General features: G+C 44.2%; 2 protein-coding genes across 11 annotated transcripts in view; one reads left to right on the forward strand and one right to left on the reverse strand.

Moving 5' to 3' along the window:
* The window catches only part of LOC110500179 (signal peptide, CUB and EGF-like domain-containing protein 1), a 133,191-nt gene extending 130,351 nt beyond the window's left edge, over positions 1–2,840 (reverse strand). For all 10 annotated transcript variants that reach the window (XM_090215044.1, XM_090215043.1, XM_036957537.2 and 7 more), the window contains exons 1-2: positions 2,699–2,840; positions 604–726 (exon numbers count right to left, since the gene is read on the reverse strand). In XM_090215044.1, coding sequence (XP_090071170.1) covers positions 604–726; positions 2,699–2,786 — 211 coding nt within the window. In that variant the 5' untranslated portion in view covers positions 2,787–2,840. The remainder of the gene's footprint in view (positions 1–603; positions 727–2,698) is intronic.
* Positions 2,841–2,885: 45 nt separating this feature from the next.
* LOC110500180 (sorting and assembly machinery component 50 homolog B) lies at positions 2,886–15,998 on the forward strand. Its single transcript, XM_021577383.3, has 15 exons — positions 2,886–3,788; positions 4,116–4,229; positions 4,361–4,462; positions 4,590–4,677; positions 4,844–4,950; positions 5,268–5,398; positions 5,948–6,035; positions 6,152–6,280; positions 6,396–6,467; positions 6,558–6,644; positions 6,763–6,833; positions 6,996–7,063; positions 12,496–12,642; positions 14,329–14,470; positions 15,305–15,998. The coding sequence occupies exons 1-15, from the start codon at positions 3,768–3,770 to the stop codon at positions 15,348–15,350; spliced, it is 1,413 nt and encodes a 470-aa protein (XP_021433058.1). The 5' UTR covers positions 2,886–3,767; the 3' UTR covers positions 15,351–15,998.
* The last annotated feature ends 1,054 nt before the right edge of the window (positions 15,999–17,052 follow it).

A 17,052-nucleotide genomic window follows, 5' to 3' on the forward strand; every position in this document is an offset into this window, starting at 1 on the left:
TGCTCTCCTATCCTGGCTAGCTCTAGGGCCCAATATGACTAATGTATCGTTTTGTGTCCACGCTATTTGCCGTGGTAGCCTATAAGCTGAACTGGCGTTTGCGTGTGCGTGCATAGATGTGTTTCGATTGCATTTGTACGGCTAGACAGGCTAGGGTTGGGAAGGAGTGTGTGCTGTGCGCTCAGCTAACTCTAGCTCCAGCTGTGGTGTGATTTGAGGCAGAAATGAGTGGAGGTGTGAACGCACAGCCAGGTGCTGCCCCCTCTCACCCTCACACCTTCCCTCAGTCCACTTCCTCCCAGTTAATTAAGAGCGCTGGCGGAGGGACTGGAGTCGGGAAGGGGGAGAGGAGGGGAGAGGGGGGGGAGAGGAATGGGGGTGTTCCTGTGAAACAGCTGTAAAACCTGCCATTACTGCTGAGCCTGTCAGAGAGCAATAGGGGGCGGGCGGAATGAAGTGCGGAGAGGACAGGGGTGTGGGGTGATTGAGGATGATGATTTGGATCGGTGTGGCGGAAGGGAGGGGGGGGGGGGGTGAATTAAGTAATATAGAGGGGAGTAATATCACATTGAAGTCATAATAAGACAATGTAGTGAAACTCACCTTCACACTGCTTGCCGTCTCCCTTGTACCCCGGCTTGCAGATGCAGTTGAAGGATTTGGGGGTATTCTGGCAGAGAGCATCAATGTGACAGTCATCCGTGCCTTCAGAGCATTCATCGGCTTCTATAGAAATGACACAAGGGACAACTGTAAACCACTGGTCTCTAAGGACTCATCAATAGGACTAAGTCTATAAAATAGTGATGATTTTGGTGAGAGGTGAATGGGTTTTGTACAACCTCCATCGAATGTTTTAACCCCGCTCTCTCAGGGAAAGCTCAGTCCTCTTGGCCAAATGCAGCTCCGTCCAGATATATACAGGCTGGAAATATATTTACTTTAAGATGGCAAACGTCCAAAATGTAAAGCTCCTCGTATAAGACAATAAACTGTCAGGGAGGGACATAGTGGATGGAGGGTGAGGTTTCTTAACTCTATCAATGATACCGGTAGGTTCTCTTGGATAACACTAAAGAGAACAAAACCAATAATAATTTATATGAATCAAATACCATTAGCAGAAAGGTACACTAGTGTATCAGGGCTTAGTGGATGCCTATGGAATACTGAGTGACAACATGGAACCCTAATTGATCAAGTCAATGTTATAGAGTCACATCTGGGGGCTGAATCCAGGGGCCTCAAGTAGGCTAATTGCAGCTCATTCACAGACAGAGAAAAAGAGAGAGAGAGAGAGAGAGAGAGAGAGAGAGCACAAGTGTAAGAGAGAAAGTTGTATCTATCCAAAATTCTGTTCCCTTTCTCTCTCTAGTGCTGTATCTTGAACTGAGAAGCAGCTACCCTGTCTCCTGTCTTGCCCCTGCCCAGCTCAACGAAATGCAATGAAGAAACAATAAAATGTCATTACAATAAATCTTTTTTATCAGGTGGATGACTGATTTATTTGCTCCCATGTGAGTGCCAGTAGAAATGAAAAATAAAGTGATAGGAGTAGGCAGTGGAATATAGCCTGTAAAACCTGGACTTGATAGTTCAACTGCCAGGTCTCACTGAGTTGTTGACAGTGAATAGAGAGAGATAAGGCAGGAAACTGTTATTGCAGGTTCACCATGGGACTATTATTATGAAATATCGTTGACTAATAGTTAAATAAAGCCCTCTCCGGTGCTTCAGTGCCCGTCCCAATATTGACTTCTCGCTCATCCATAGTGGGAGGGAGACAATGTGCGCCACTATCCACTGAAAGGCTGTCGATAAGCAGGTTGGGACAGACTCCTCTAGGGACCGCGAAGGCCACCTTTCCAACCCACGTCCATATGGATACCTCTGGGCAGGCAACTGATCCGGGAAATATGCTATGTATCAGCTCATAGGAGGGATTCTTTCAAGCAGAGGGGGGGTGAAAAGATGCGTAGTCATATTTTTATTCACACAATTAAAACCAGTCCAGGACCTACTTGACAGATTGATCTACGACGGGTAAAACATTCAGATAGATATCAGTCGACGGACCTCATTTCTTGTTGACTCTTCTCACTTGTTTAACATTCAGAAATGGGAATTCAATAAGGCGAAACAAATACTAAACTTGAAATAGTGTTTAGAGTAATATTGTCAAAAAAAATGGATTAACACGCCGTATTTTATTGTCAGTCAAAAATGGGTGATAATGGTTCAGCTCCGCAAGGCCAAATGTAAACGTTTTTGCAGCCTCTGATTTATTTCGCGCGCATATCACATCACAATTTCAAAGGCTATTATAATTGCTAGATTTGGCTTCAAATGTATATATTTAATTCACTGTTATTGTGCAAAATCGGTGTTCAGCTATTTCTCCTTTCCATTCTGTTCAAATTATCCATCCTCAACCAAGTGTTTCTCAAAGGAACATGTTATCCCAACTATCTCAACTGTAATCTCAGTCCACAAATACTCTCCAATTAAAATGAATATAATCTACGTTAGCCTGTGCATTAAAGAAATCCACTACGTTTCACCTATTCTACACTGTCATACACTGGTTTAACAGTTCAATAAACCATTAACAGGAAGAAAGAAAATAGGCAGCACTAGCCTATCTTAAAAATATGTGTCAAAATGATTAAGACAGAAAGAGAGAATGAGAGCTCTTTACCTGCGAGTCCAACATTCCCCATCACCTCACAAGTATTAATGAGGACGAAAAACAAACAAACGTCCCAGGAAAAACAAGCACTTCCCATGGTAAAAGGCGGTGATTGAATGCAGTTTTTTGGTTATGCGTTTCTTTGATAAGAGAACCGTTTTGGTACTGGCAGAGGCAGTAGAAGAGGACAGCGAGACCAGCGGAGCCGCTCTCTGATTGGCTTGCACGCATTTGAAGAGCGGGTTGGAGGTGTAGAGAGAGAGAGAGAGAATAAAATTGGTTCAATTGATTACTCAACGCCCGAGACCGCAACCAACCCAGAAAATCATTACACTTGATCAATAAATGTTTTCAGATATTTGTCACTAGCGCGGGGGCCAAATTGTCAGCAGAGGTCTCAATTGCCCATAATGGAACTCATGATTCATCGTGATGTAGGCCTATAAATAAGGTTATACATCTTCAAGTTACAATCGTGGTGAATAATAATGAGAAAAAAAGAGCTCAGATGTAGCTACGTTTTCATGTTTTTCAGATGAGTTGTCCCGCAGGCGCTTATTTCAATAGGCTACATATGCGTAGCCAGCCTAATGGGCAGTTTTGGGCACTTCTTAGTTGGTTGTGGTGGGTAGGCATATTCTTGTCATTCTTTGCAGTGCAATGTAAATACTTTGAAATAAATTAAGTCATAAGAAGCATACATCTGAAGGGACCAACATTATCTGTAAATATAATGCACGCAAGTGCAACTCCTGCACAGTATTGGACTTGCCACCTTCAGAGCAGGAACTTTACACAGGGCTGAAGTTTGAGTGTAGGGATACTGTCCTCTGCTGGTCTCGAGACACATTACGTCAGTGCGCTGGTTTTGTCCCGCCCACCAGTCAGTGATAAAGGCACATGTTTGACCAATCACTGTGCACAGAGCAGGCTTCGCAAAGTGTCATGGCGTCTCCCTTGAAGGGGGCTTGGACCTGGAAAATCTAGCCATTGTCAGTAGTGTCTTTCTCCTCTAAATAGGCCTGTTAAAAAACATTCACTTATCAAACGGGATATTTTTCAAGACAAAGACGTCACCATGGGGACTGTCCACGCCAGGGTAAATCTTAATTTCTTACAACCACGGAACGTGGGGATGAAATTCTGCATGACCTCCCCGTTCAGTGTCTATTGTATTGCGGTGTACTATGGACGAACGCATAGGCCGTGGACTAGATACATAAATTACATTAATGGCGAAGAGTTGTATGACATGAGGCAAATTGTTATTTTACCATATTGTATGTAATGTTATGCAATATGGATTGTGTCTGATCTTTAAGAATGCTAGCAAATGTACCACCTTGACAGAACGAAGCTAGCTAGGTAGCTATTTAAGCATGGTCATATCTTCACATGATTTTTCTACTTTCTCGACACTATTCAGAGTATGGACCCTCTCCCGATGCACGGGCGTGACATGGGCGTTCATCCCGACGACATGATTGAGGTGCAGGAGGCAGAACATGAGACTAAACAGGAAGTCCTGGAAAACAAAGACGTAAGCATCTCTTATCCAAGCTAACGTTACTCACATTACAAGTTGTTGGTCATCTCATTAGCAAAGGGAGCTGAGTAAATCATTGATCACCTAGTTGGAATGGATGCTGAGAATCTGGCCCTTCATTGCAGGTTGTTGTCCAACATGTCAACATTGAGGGCTTGGGCCGAACGAAAGAGGATCTGCTGGGCTATGAAATCTCAGAGGTCTTCGAAGCTAAAAACCTTATTGATGTAAGTATGAGCACTCTGGACTCCACATACTTGAACATGCACACATAACCTACATACACACTCTGAAATGTTCCCTTATTTAAGGGGAAACATCTGTGCTAAAAGCTGTTTGTTGTGTCTTTGACAGGTCATGAAGAAGTCTCATATTGCCAGACAGAAATTGCTGCGTCTGGGCATTTTCAAGGAGGTGGAGGTCGTCATTGATACATCAGATGGTACAGTGTGCGCCCATAAACATGTGTGTGTGTCTGAAACAATACCTCAACCATGAGATGTTGCCAATATGAAAGGATAACCAGTAAATATATATTTGTGTCACTGGAGAGGAGCCCTCTGTTAGTCTAGCTGTGGTCACGGTCTGTTTTGGTCTACCCCTCCCAGGTGCGGATGCGTTGCCCAATGGTCTGGATGTGACGTTCGAGGTGACAGAGATGAAGAGGCTGACAGGCAGCTACAACACCATGGTCGGCAACAACGAGGGCAGCATGGTGAGAGAATACACACACAGAAACACCACTCTCTCTCACCCACACACACACTTACAGGAGAGCTATAACAAAGCATCACACAATATTGTTCATTGAAACCCCTGTCGCAATGACCCAGGGAAGACGTTCCTAAATACAATCGTGCGATTATAGAGGTGATTTCCAGAATGTTTGCAGACAGACCAGTTAAGCAGCTTCTCTGACTCATTTTCACTGCAAACACTTCCAAATAGGTGCATTGTGTGGTAATGTACGTTCAGACAGGTAGAACAGGGGTGAGACCCTGACCTGGGAGTAACATTGTCTCTGTCTTCCAGGTGTTGGGTGTGAAGCTTCCTAACGTGTTTGGCCGTGCTGAAAAGTTAACCTTCCAGTTCTCCTACGGGACCAAGGAGACTTCCTACGGCCTGTCCTTCTTCAAGCCCCAGCCAGGCAACTTCGAACGCAAGTACGAACAGTGAACACCGCTGTCCTTGCTCTCTGTGTCGATAGAAAATTGAAATAGCACTTGCAGGCCTCCCAAGTGGCGCAGCGGTCTAAGGCACTGCATCACAGTGTTGTGGTGTCCCTGCAGCTTGTGGTTCGATCCTGCAGCTGACCAGTCGTCAGTTGAACGGTGTTTCCTCCAACACATTGGTGCAGCTGGCTTGCGGGTTAAGCGAGCGGATGATTAAGAAGCGAGGCTTGGCGGGTCATGTTTCGGAGGACGCATGACTCGACCTTCGCCTCCCCAGAGCCCGTTAGGGAGTTGCAGCGATGAGACAAGATCGTAATCATGAAATTGGGGAGATAAAGGCAGTAAATATTACAACAACAAAATAGCACTTGTGGTGTAATGGCTGCCATTTTGTTTCAAGTTTGATTGTTTCCCTCAGTGGTCATATTGACAGTATGTTATGTTGCCATGGTGATGTATTTATAACCTTTGTTGAACATAGTTCAGTAATGAGACAATCACTGATGGATCATGGCCCTGACAGGTGTTGTCTTGTTGCAGCCTCACTCTAAACCTGTACAAAGTCACAGGCCAGTTTCCATGGAGCTCCCTCAAAGAGACAGACAGAGGAGTCTCCACTGAGCTCAATGTAAGAGGACTCCTACTGTGTGTGTTTGTATGGGTCTGTGTGTCTCACATTTGTTGTTTTCATTTTATCTGCCTTGAATTTCCACAGGGATAACTTTCTCTCTCACTCTCCTATAGTTTCCTTTGTGGAGGACCAACCACACTCTGAAGTGGGAGGGTGTGTGGCGGGAGCTGGGTTGTCTGGCACGCAGTGCCTCCTTCGCCGTGCGAGAAGAGAGCGGGCACACCCTCAAGTCTGCCCTTTCGGTACAAAGCCCTTTGTCTCTCAGTTCCCTTTATCTAATAATCTTAACCCTTAATGATCTTCACTCTCAAAATAGCAAGAATCTGAATCAATCCGCTGACGGTAGTTGTCTTGCAGCACACCATGTCCATTGACAACAGGAACTCTGCCATCTTCCCCAAGAAAGGTGCCTTACTGAGGATCAACCAGGTATGTTTGTGTATGTGACTTCCTCTGCATAATACACCACTGTAGATCTATATGAAGTGGCCATGATGTGTGTTGTCTTGCCCTCTGTAGGAGCTGGCTGGCTATACAGGCGGAGATGCAAGCTTCCTGAAGGAGGACTTTGAGCTGCAGGTCAACAGACGGCTGGTCTGGGACTCGGTAAGGGAACACTACTTAGTCCCTAACATGGGGGAAATAGCCAGGACAAATGGGAAGTGAATTATGGGTACCTGAGTGTTAACATGTCATATAACATGACCCTGGTGGCCTCTTTCAGGTCCTCTCCGCCTCTCTCTGGGGTGGGTGTCTCCTCCCCATTGGAGGTAGACCATCCTCCATCGCTGACAGGTAGGACCACTCCCAACAGATTCATGGCACATGGCTTTGATAGAAATTGCTAGGTAGCGCCATTGAGTTAAAACTCATTCTGTGAAGTATTTATCATTGAGTGTTTAGGGGATGATTTGAGTGACATTTGGCCTGTCATTGACATATTTCTGTATTGTCCAGGTTCTATCTGGGCGGTCCCACCAGTGTGCGAGGATTTGGAATGTACAGCATTGGCCCACAGAGCGAGGGTGAGGTCACGTGCTCTCTGTTTATTTGAACAGACATGTGTGGTGCACAGGTGTGGGTCAGTAGGAGCCCCATCTGAGGCCCTTCTGCTAGCCCCGGCCCGCTAGCTGCCTGAATCGCCGTGTCTCCAACCAGCCTCACTACTCACTGGACCCTTATGATCACTCGGCTAAGCATGCCTCTCCTTAATGTCAATATGCCTTGTCCATTGCTCTTCTGGTTAGTGATTGTCTTATTTCACTGTAGAGCCTCTAGCCCTGCTCAATATACCTTAGCCAACCCTGTAGTTCCACCTCCCACACATGCAATGACATCACCTGGTTTAAAGGATGTTTCTAGAGACCATATCTCTCATCACTCAATGCCTAGGCCTACCTCCACTGTATTCACATCCTACCATACCTTTGTCTGTACATTATGCCTTGAATCTATTCTATCTTGCCCAGAAACCTGCTCCTTTTACTCTCTGTTCCGACGTACTAGACGACCAGTTCTTATAGCCTTTAGCCATACCCTTATCCTACTCCTCCTCTGTTCCTCTGGTGATGTAGAGGTTAACCAAGGCCCTGCAGTGCCTAACTCCACTCCTATTCCCCGGGTGCTCTCATTTGTTGACTTCTGTAACCGTATAAGCCTTGCTTTCATGCATGTTAACATTAGAAGCCTCCTCCCTAACTTTGTTTTATTCACTGCTTTAGCACACTCTGACAATCCGGATGTCAGAGCCGTGTCTGAATCCTGGCTTAGGAATACCTCCAAAAACCCTGAAATTTCCATCCCTAACTATAACATTTTCCGACAAGATAGAACTGCCAAAGGGGCGGTGTTGCAATCTACCGCAGAGAGAGCCTGCAGAGTTCTGTCTCACTATCCAGATCTGTACCCAAACGATTTGACCTTCTACTATTAAAAATCCACCTTTCCAGAAACAAGTCTCTCACTGTTGCCGCTTGCTGTAGACCACCCTCTGCCACCAGCTGTGCTCTGGACACCATATGTAAACTGATTGCCCCCCATTTATCTTCTGAGCTCGTGCTGCTAGGTGACCTAAGCTTGATGCCCTCAATCTCACACAAATGATCAATGAAGCTACCAGGTACAACCCCAAAGCTGTAAACACGGGCACCCTCATAGATATCATCCTAACCAACTTGCCGTCCAAAAATACACCTCTGATCACTGCGATCATCTCAGCGATCACTGCCTCATTGCCTGCGTCCGTAATGGGTCTGCGGTAAAACGACCACCCCTCATCACTGTCAAACACTCCCTATAACACTTCAGCGAGCAGGCCTTTCTAATCGACCTGGCCCAGGTATCCTGGAAGGATTTTGACCTCATCCCGTCATTAGATGATGCCTGGTTATTCTTCAAAAGTACCTTACTCACCATCTTAAATAAGCATGCCCCATTCAGAAAATGTCAAACCAGGAACAGATATAGCCCTTGGTTCTCTCCAGACCTGACTACACTTGACCAGCACAAAAACATCCTGTGGCGTTCTGCATTAGCATCGAATGGCCCCCATGATATGCAACTTTTCAGGGAAGTTAGGAACCAATATGCACAGGCAGTTAGGAAAGCTAATGGTTGAAGAAGCTAGCCTAAATTTTCATCCTGTAACACAAACTCAAAGTTCTGGGACACTGTAAAGTCCATGGAGAATAAAAGCACCTCCTCCCAGCTGCCCACTGCACTGAGGCTAGGAAACACTGTCACCATGATAAATCCACTATAATTGAGAATTTCGATAAGCATTTTTCTATGGCTGGCCATGCTTTCCACCTGGCTACCCATACCCTGGTCAATAGCCTTGCACCCCCCACAGCAACTCACCCAAGCCTCCCCCATTTCTCCTTCACCCAAATCCAGATAGCTGATGTTCTGAAAGAGCTGCTAAATCTGTACCCCTACTAATCAGCCGGGCTAGACAATCTAGACCCTCTCTTTCTAAAATTGTCTCCCGAAATTATTGCAACCCTATTACTAGCCTGTTCAACCTCTTTCGCATCGTCTGAGATTCCCAAAGATTGAAAAGCTGCCGCAGTCATCCCCCTCTTCAAAGGGGAAGACACTCTAGACCCAAACTGCTACAGACCTATATCTATCCTACCCTGCCTTTCTAAGGTCTTCGAAAGCCAAGTTAACAGATTACTGACCATTTTGAATCCCACCGTACCTTCTCCGCTAAGCAATCTGGTTTCAGAGTTGGTCATGGGTGCACCTCAGCCACGCTCAAGGTCCTAAACGATATCATAACCGCCATCGATAAGAGACAATACTGTGCAGCCATATTCATCGACCTGACCAAGGCTTCCGACTCTGTCAATCACCACATTCTTATTGGCAGACTCAACAGCCTTGATTTCTCAAATGATTGCCTCGCCTGGTTCACCAACTACTTGTCAGATAGAGATCAGTGTGTCAAATCGGAGGGCCTGTTGTTCGGAGCTCTGGCAGTCTCTGTGGGGGTGCCACAGGGTACAATTCTTGGGCCGACTCTCTTCTCTGTATACATCAACATTCTCTGTATACATCAACGCTCTTGCTGCTAGTGATTCTCTGATCCACCTCACAGACGACACCATTCTGTATACTTCTGGCCCTTCTTTGGACACTGTGTTAACTAAGCTTCAGATGAGCTTCAATGCCATACAACTCTCCTTCCGTGGCCTCCAACTGCTCTTAAATACAAGTAAAACTAAATGCATGCTCTTCAACCGATCGCTACCTGCCCGCCCGTCCAGCATCACTACTCTGAACGGTTCTGACTTAGAATATGTGGACAACTACAAATACCTAGGTGTCTGGTTAGACTGTAAACTCTCCTTCCAGACTCGCATTAAGCATCTCCAATCCAAAATTAAATCTAGAATTGGCTTCCTATTTCGCAACACAGCATCCTTCACTTATGCTGCCAAACATATCCTCGACTTCGATGTCATTTACAAAATAGCCTCCAACACGCTACTCGACAAATTGGATGCAGTCTATCACAGTGCCATCCGTTTTGTCACCAAAGCCCCATATACTACCCACCATTGCGACCTGTACTCTCTCGTTGACTAGCCCTCGCTTCATACTCGTTGCCAAACCCACTGGCTCCAGGTCATTTACAAGTCCTCGCTAGGTAAAGTCCCACCTTATCTCAGCTCACTGGTCACCATAGCAGCTCCCACCCGTAGCATGCGCTCCAGCAGGTACAGTGCCTTGCGAAAGTATTCGGCCCCCTTGAACTTTGCAACCTTTTGCCACATTTCAGGCTTCAAACATAAAGATATAAAACTGTATTTTTTTGTGAAGAATCAACAATTGGGACACAATCATGAAGTGGAACGACATTTATTGGATATTTCAAACTTTTTTTAACAAATCAAAAACTGAAAAATTGGGCGTGCAAAATTATTCAGCCCCCTTAAGTTAATACTTTGTAGCGCCACCTTTTGCTGCGATTACAGCTGTAAGTCGCTTGGGATATGTCTCTATCAGTTTTGCACATCGAGAGACTGAAATGTTTTCCCATTCCTCCTTGCAAAACAGCTCGAGCTCAGTGATGTTGGATGGAGAGCATTTGTGAACAGCAGTTTTCAGTTCTTTCCACAGATTCTCGATTGGATTCAGGTCTGGACTTTGACTTGGCCATTCTAACACCTGGATATGTTTATTTTTGAACCATTCCATTGTAGATTTTGCTTTATGTTTTGGATCATTGTCTTGTTGGAAGACAAATCTCCGTCCCAGTCTCAGGTCTTTTGCAGACTCCATCAGGTGTTCTTCCAGAATGGTCCTGTATTTGGCTCCATCCATCTTCCCATCAATTTTAACCATCTTCCCTGTCCCTGCTGAAGAAAAGCAGGCCCAAACCATGATGCTGCCACCACCATGTTTGACAGTGGGGATGGTGTGTGTTCAGGGTGATGAGCTGTGTTGCTTTTACGCCAAACATAACGTATTGCATTGTTGCCAAAAAGTTCAATTTTGGTTTCATCTGACCAGAGCACCTTCTTCCACATGTTTGGTGTGTCTCCCAGGTGGCTTGTGGCAAACTTTAAACGACACTTTTTATGGATATCTTTAAGAAATGGCTTTCTTCTTGCCACTCTTCCATAAAGGCCAGATTTGTGCAATATACGGCTGATTGTTGTCCTATGGACAGTCTCCCACCTCAGCTGTAGATCTCTGCAGTTCATCCAGAGTGATCATGGGCCTCTTGGCTGCATCTCTGATCAGTCTTCTCCTTGTATGAGCTGAAAGTTTAGAGGGACGGCCAGGTCTTGGTAGATTTGCAGTGGTCTGATACCCCTTCCATTTCAATATTATCGCTTGCACAGTGCTCCTTGGGATGTTTAAAGCTAGGGAAATCTTTTTGTATCCAAATCCGGCTTTAAACTTCTTCACAACAGTATCTCGGACCTGCCTGGTGTGTTCCTTGTTCTTCATGATGCTCTCTGCGCTTTTAACGGACCTCTGAGACTATCACAGTGCAGGTGCATTTATACAGAGACTTGATTACACACAGGTGGATTGTATTTATCATCATTAGTCATTTAGGTCAACATTGGATCATTCAGAGATCCTCACTGAACTTCTGGAGAGAGTTTGCTGCACTGAAAGTAAAGGGGCTGAATAATTTTGCACGCCCAATTTTTCAGTTTTTGATTTGTTAAAAAAGTTTGAAATATCCAATAAATGTCGTTCCACTTCATGATTGTGTCCCACTTGTTGTTGATTCTTCACAAAAAAATACAGTTTTATATCTTTATGTTTGAAGCCTGAAATGTGGCAAAAGGTCGCAAAGTTCAAGGGGGCCGAATACTTTCGCAAGGCACTGTATATCTCACTGGTCACCCCCAAAGCCAATTCCATCTTTGGCAGCCTTTCCTTCCAGTTCTCTGCTGCCAATGACTGGAAAGAACTGCAAAAATCACTGAAGTTGGAGACACATATCTCCCTCACTAGCTTTAAGCACCAGCTGTCAGAGCAGCTCACATAACACTGCACCTGTACATAGCCCATCTGTAAATAGCCCATCCAACTACCTCATCCCCATACTGTTTATTTATTTATTTATGTATCTTGCTCCCCACTGTATCTACTTGCACATTCATCTTCTGCACATCTACCATTCCAGTGTTTAATTGTTATATTGTAATTACTTTGCCACCATGGCCTATTTATTGCCTTACCTCCCTTATCTTACCTCATTTTCACACACTGTATATAGACTTTTTCTATTGGATTGTTGACTGTTTGTTTATTTCATGTATAAGTCTGTTTGTGTCACACTGCTTTGCTTTATCTTGGCCAGGTCGCAGTTGTAAATGAGAACTTGTTCTCAACTAGCCTACCTGGTTAAATAAAGTTGAAATAAAATAAATAAAAGTTGCCTGGAGTCATGATGATGAAATGTAAGGGTTTACTTGTGTTACTGCAGGTGACTACCTGGGGGGAGAGGCGTACTGGGCAGGCGGGCTCCACCTGTACACTCCTCTGCCCTTCCGTCCGGGCCGGGGTGGCTTCGGAGACCTCTTCAGGACACACTTCTTTCTCAACGCTGGGAACCTGTGCAACCTCAACTACGGTGGGAACCCTGAACTTCATATTAGTCCATGTTCTGTTTTTCATTGACCCCATTAACTAATGATGAGTTACAGTTGAAGTCGGAAGTTTACATACACTTTGGTTGTATTAAAACTCGTTTTTCAACCACTCAACAAATTTCTTGCTGACAAACTATAGTTTTGGCAAGTTGGTTGGGTCATCTACTTTGTGCATGACACAAGTAATTTTTCCAACAATTGTTTACAGACAGATCATTTCACTTATAATTCACTGTATCACAATTCCAGTGGGTCAGATGTTTACAAGCACTAAGTTGACTGTCGCTTTAAACAGCTTGGAAAATTCCAGAAAATGATGTCATGACTTTAGAAGCTTCTGATAGGCTAATTGACATCATCAGCCTCTTTGCTTGAAAAACATTGTAGACCTCCAAGTCTGGTTCCTCCTTGGGAGCAGTTTCCAAACGCCTGAAGGTACCACGTTCATCTGTGCAAACAAATAGTATGCAAGTATAAGCACCATGGGACCACGCAGCTGTCATACCGCTCAGGAAGGAGACGCGAGATTAATGTACTTTATTGCGAAAAGTGCAAATCAATCCCTGAACAACAGCAAAGGACCTTGTGAAGATGCTGGAAGAAAACAGGTACAAAAGTATCTATATCCACAGTAAAACGAGTCCTATATCGACATAACCTGACAGGCCGCTCAGCAAGGAAGAAGCCACTGCTCCAAAACCGCCATAAAAAAGCCAGACTACGGTTTGCAACTGCACATGGGGACAAAGATCGTACTTTTTGGAGAAATGTCCTCTGGTCTGATGAAACAAAAATATAACTGTTTGGCCATAATGACCATCGTTGTGTTTGGAGGAAAATGGGGTAGGCTTGCAAGCAAAAGAACACCATCCCAACCATGAAGCACAGGGGTGGCAGCATCATGTTGTGGGGGTGCTTTGCTGCACGAGGGACTGGTGCAATCAACAAAATAGATGGCATCATGAGTTAGGAAAATTATGTGGATACATTGAAGCAACATCTCAAGACGTCAGTCAGGAAGTTAAAGCTTGGTCGCAAATTGGTCTTCCAAGTGGACAATAACCCCAAGCACACTTCCAAAGTTGTGGTAAAATGGCTTAAGGACAACTAAGTCAAGGTATTGGGGTGGCCATCACAAAGCCCTGACCTCAATCCTATAGAAAAAGTGTGTGTGAGAAAGGAGGCCTACAAACCCGACTCAGTTACACCAGCTCTGTCAGGAGGAATGGGACAAAATTCACTCAACTTATTGTGGAAAGCTTGTGGAAGGCTACCCGAAATGTTTGACCCAAGTTAAAAATGTAAAGGCAATGCTACCAAATACTAATTGAGTGTATGTGAAACTACTGACACACTGGGAATGTGATGAAAGAAATAACAATTCTCTACTATTTATTCTCTCTACTATTATTCTGACATTTCACATTCTTAAAATAAAGTGGTGATCCTAACTGACCTAAGAAAGGGAATTTTTACTAGGATTTAATGTCAGGAATGGTAAAAAACCGAGTTTAAATGTATTTGGCTAAGGTGTATGTGATCTTCCGATTTCAACTGTACTTACAGTACATACTGCAAATAAATGTTCAATTGTCTGTTTGTGCATCTGTGTGCATTCTGCCTCCTTTTTGTGCCTCTTCTTATGTGTAAGTGTTTCCTGTCCCCAGGAGAGGGTCCAAGAGCACACCTACAGAGGCTGGCGGAGTGTATCCGCTGGTCGTATGGAGCAGGCATTGTGTTGCGTCTCGGGAACATCGCCAGGCTGGAGCTCAACTACTGCATTCCCATGGGGGTTCAGAGTGGAGACAGGTACAACACACAGACATTTGGAGGAGCAGGTCAGACTCGACTCCTGTAGGCCAGGTCGCAGTTGTAAATGAGAACTTGTTCTCAACTGGCCTACCTGGTTAAATAAAGGTGAAATAAAAATAAATATAGCGCTCTAGAAAAGAGTTTGCGAGAAGACTCTCATACACTCACAGAGATGCAGTAGTGTTAAGTAAAACAACTTGAAAGTAATACTTAAGTTGTTTTTGGGGGTATCTGTACTTTACTATTTGGACTTTTACTTCACTGCATTCCACTTTGCTCCATAGATTTTCCCTGACACCCACAAGTACTTGTTACATTTTGAATGCTTAGCAGGACAGGAAAATGGTCAAATTCACACACTCGAGAACATCACTGATCATCCCTATTGCCAAATGCTTAATTTGTAAATGGTGTTGGAGTTTGCACCTGGCTATCCGTAAATTTCAAAAAACATAAATTGTGCCATCTGGTTTGCTTAATATAAGGAATTTTAAATGATTTATACTTGTACATTTACTTTGATACTTAAGTATATTTGAAACCAAATACTTTTACTAAAGTTGTATTTTATTGGGTGACTTTTGCTTTTACGGTACCTTTACTTTTACTCAAGTATGACAATTGGGTTCTTTTTCCACCACTGCAGAGATGATAGAACAAGAGATGAGAGAGGAGAGGTGTTATTGCTGCAATGCCATACTGCTCATATATGCTCTAAATAAACACACACAAGCCATAACACCTAGCTATACACATACACCACGTGCGGCACATAGGTCCCAAAACTTTTTTCTTGGGCTCATCTTCCCTCTTTTTCCGACCCTGCCTCAGGATATGCGACGGCGTCCAGTTTGGAGCAGGAATCCGTTTCCTGTGACGTCATCACCCTGCCGCCCGGGTCCAGCAGCAGAGAGCACGATGGGAGAAGAGCATTGTCACTTGTTATCCGTTGAATATAACGCTAGCTGTGGGAGCCTATCAGAATGCACAGTCCTGGAGTGCCCCGCCCCCTTTTTGATATTAACCAATGATATCCACTATGTTTGCTGTGTTACTTTTCCACCAACCAATTACGTTTCTGGCCAAAGAGATTTGGGTGTATATCTCCCCTGCCTTCCAGGACTGCTGAATGCCCTATCCATAGGGAAGTGACTATTGGTTTTGGTTCTAGATTTATTTTACTGTGTTAGAACTCTTGCCAACTGATTTGTCAATAGAATCCTGTACATGTCAATATGTTGATGCAACAGAAGGGATCAAATTTAATGGGAGAGCATATAACCAGCACTTTGTTTTGATGACAACTCACTTAGCCCATGGAAGGGAATTGACAACTCATGTCAAAACGGTCAGTTCTGCTATTTGACGTGTAGAATTGAGAGTTGACTCCCCCTCTCCACAGCAGCCCCTGTGAATCAGAGTTGGGAACCCCAAGTGTGACCCACCACCAGTGTTCTTACTGTTAGTCTTCTTTTTAATGTTGTCTAAGTTAAGTTACACAATAAATCACATTTGTTCCCCTTAATATTTTTTGTGGTGTCTCATACACAGACACACATTTGCAATACTTTATTCAGATCCAAAGTTCTAAAACACCCTCAGACCTGCATTAATGACAGCAGTTACAACACACAGTGTGTCACATACAGGAGGGGTTAAGTCTCACAAGCCAGTTTTATCAGCCTGCAGTTATTAATAGTCACACTATTGGTATATAAGTCAACTCCTAATATATTCAATGGCTTGGAAGTGCACCCAACTGTCTACACTTAACTGCAGCATGCAGATATCCAAAGCATGTCCAATTGCAACTAGTGAACTTCACTGCAGTCAACATTTGACTTACATTATACTTGATATGTTATAATTACAATCTCATGGTAATCCATCTAGTTTGTACCGATGTAACAGTATAGCTTCCTTCCCTCGCCCCGAACCAGGGACCCTCTGCACACATCAACAACAGCCACCCTTGAAGCAGCGTTACCCATCGCACCACAAAAGCCTTGGCCCTTGCAGAGCAAGGGGAACAACTACTTCTCAGAGAGAGTGACATCACCGATTTGAAGCGCTATTAGCGCACAACACCGCTAACTAGCTAGCCATTTCACATCGGTTACACTGACAATAACTAACCAATTCTACATTTAAATAGTAGGGGAGACTGACTCACTGATCTGTGCCTACCATGTAGCCTTGTAAAAGTTTAAAATGTCATGATGGAATTGTCGCATGCATTGTTTAATTTGTCCTTCCAAACACTGTTCTTTTGTGATGGCTTCATTTTGGTAAATGTTTTTTTCCCACTGATACATTGCCCTTTATCATGTTGAGCATGGGTGCTACGGAGGAGTGCCTTGTATTTCCCTCATGACATTTTAAACTTTGACATGAGGATACATTGTAGGCAAACAAGACATGTCAGATTGGGTTACTAAGATTATTTACAAAATGGGAATGGACAGTAGTACACTGTTGTCATGACTATGACATGGATACAAACCAGTAATACAGTAAGTATCCCTTTGGAAATCAGCAGGCTTATAGGGGGCACTAGGGGTCAAAGGCAATAATAACAC

This window comes from Oncorhynchus mykiss, chromosome 21 (genome assembly GCF_057628025.1).
Source record: "Oncorhynchus mykiss isolate SJ-2025 chromosome 21, ASM5762802v1, whole genome shotgun sequence".
Classification (NCBI taxonomy): domain Eukaryota; kingdom Metazoa; phylum Chordata; class Actinopteri; order Salmoniformes; family Salmonidae; genus Oncorhynchus; species Oncorhynchus mykiss.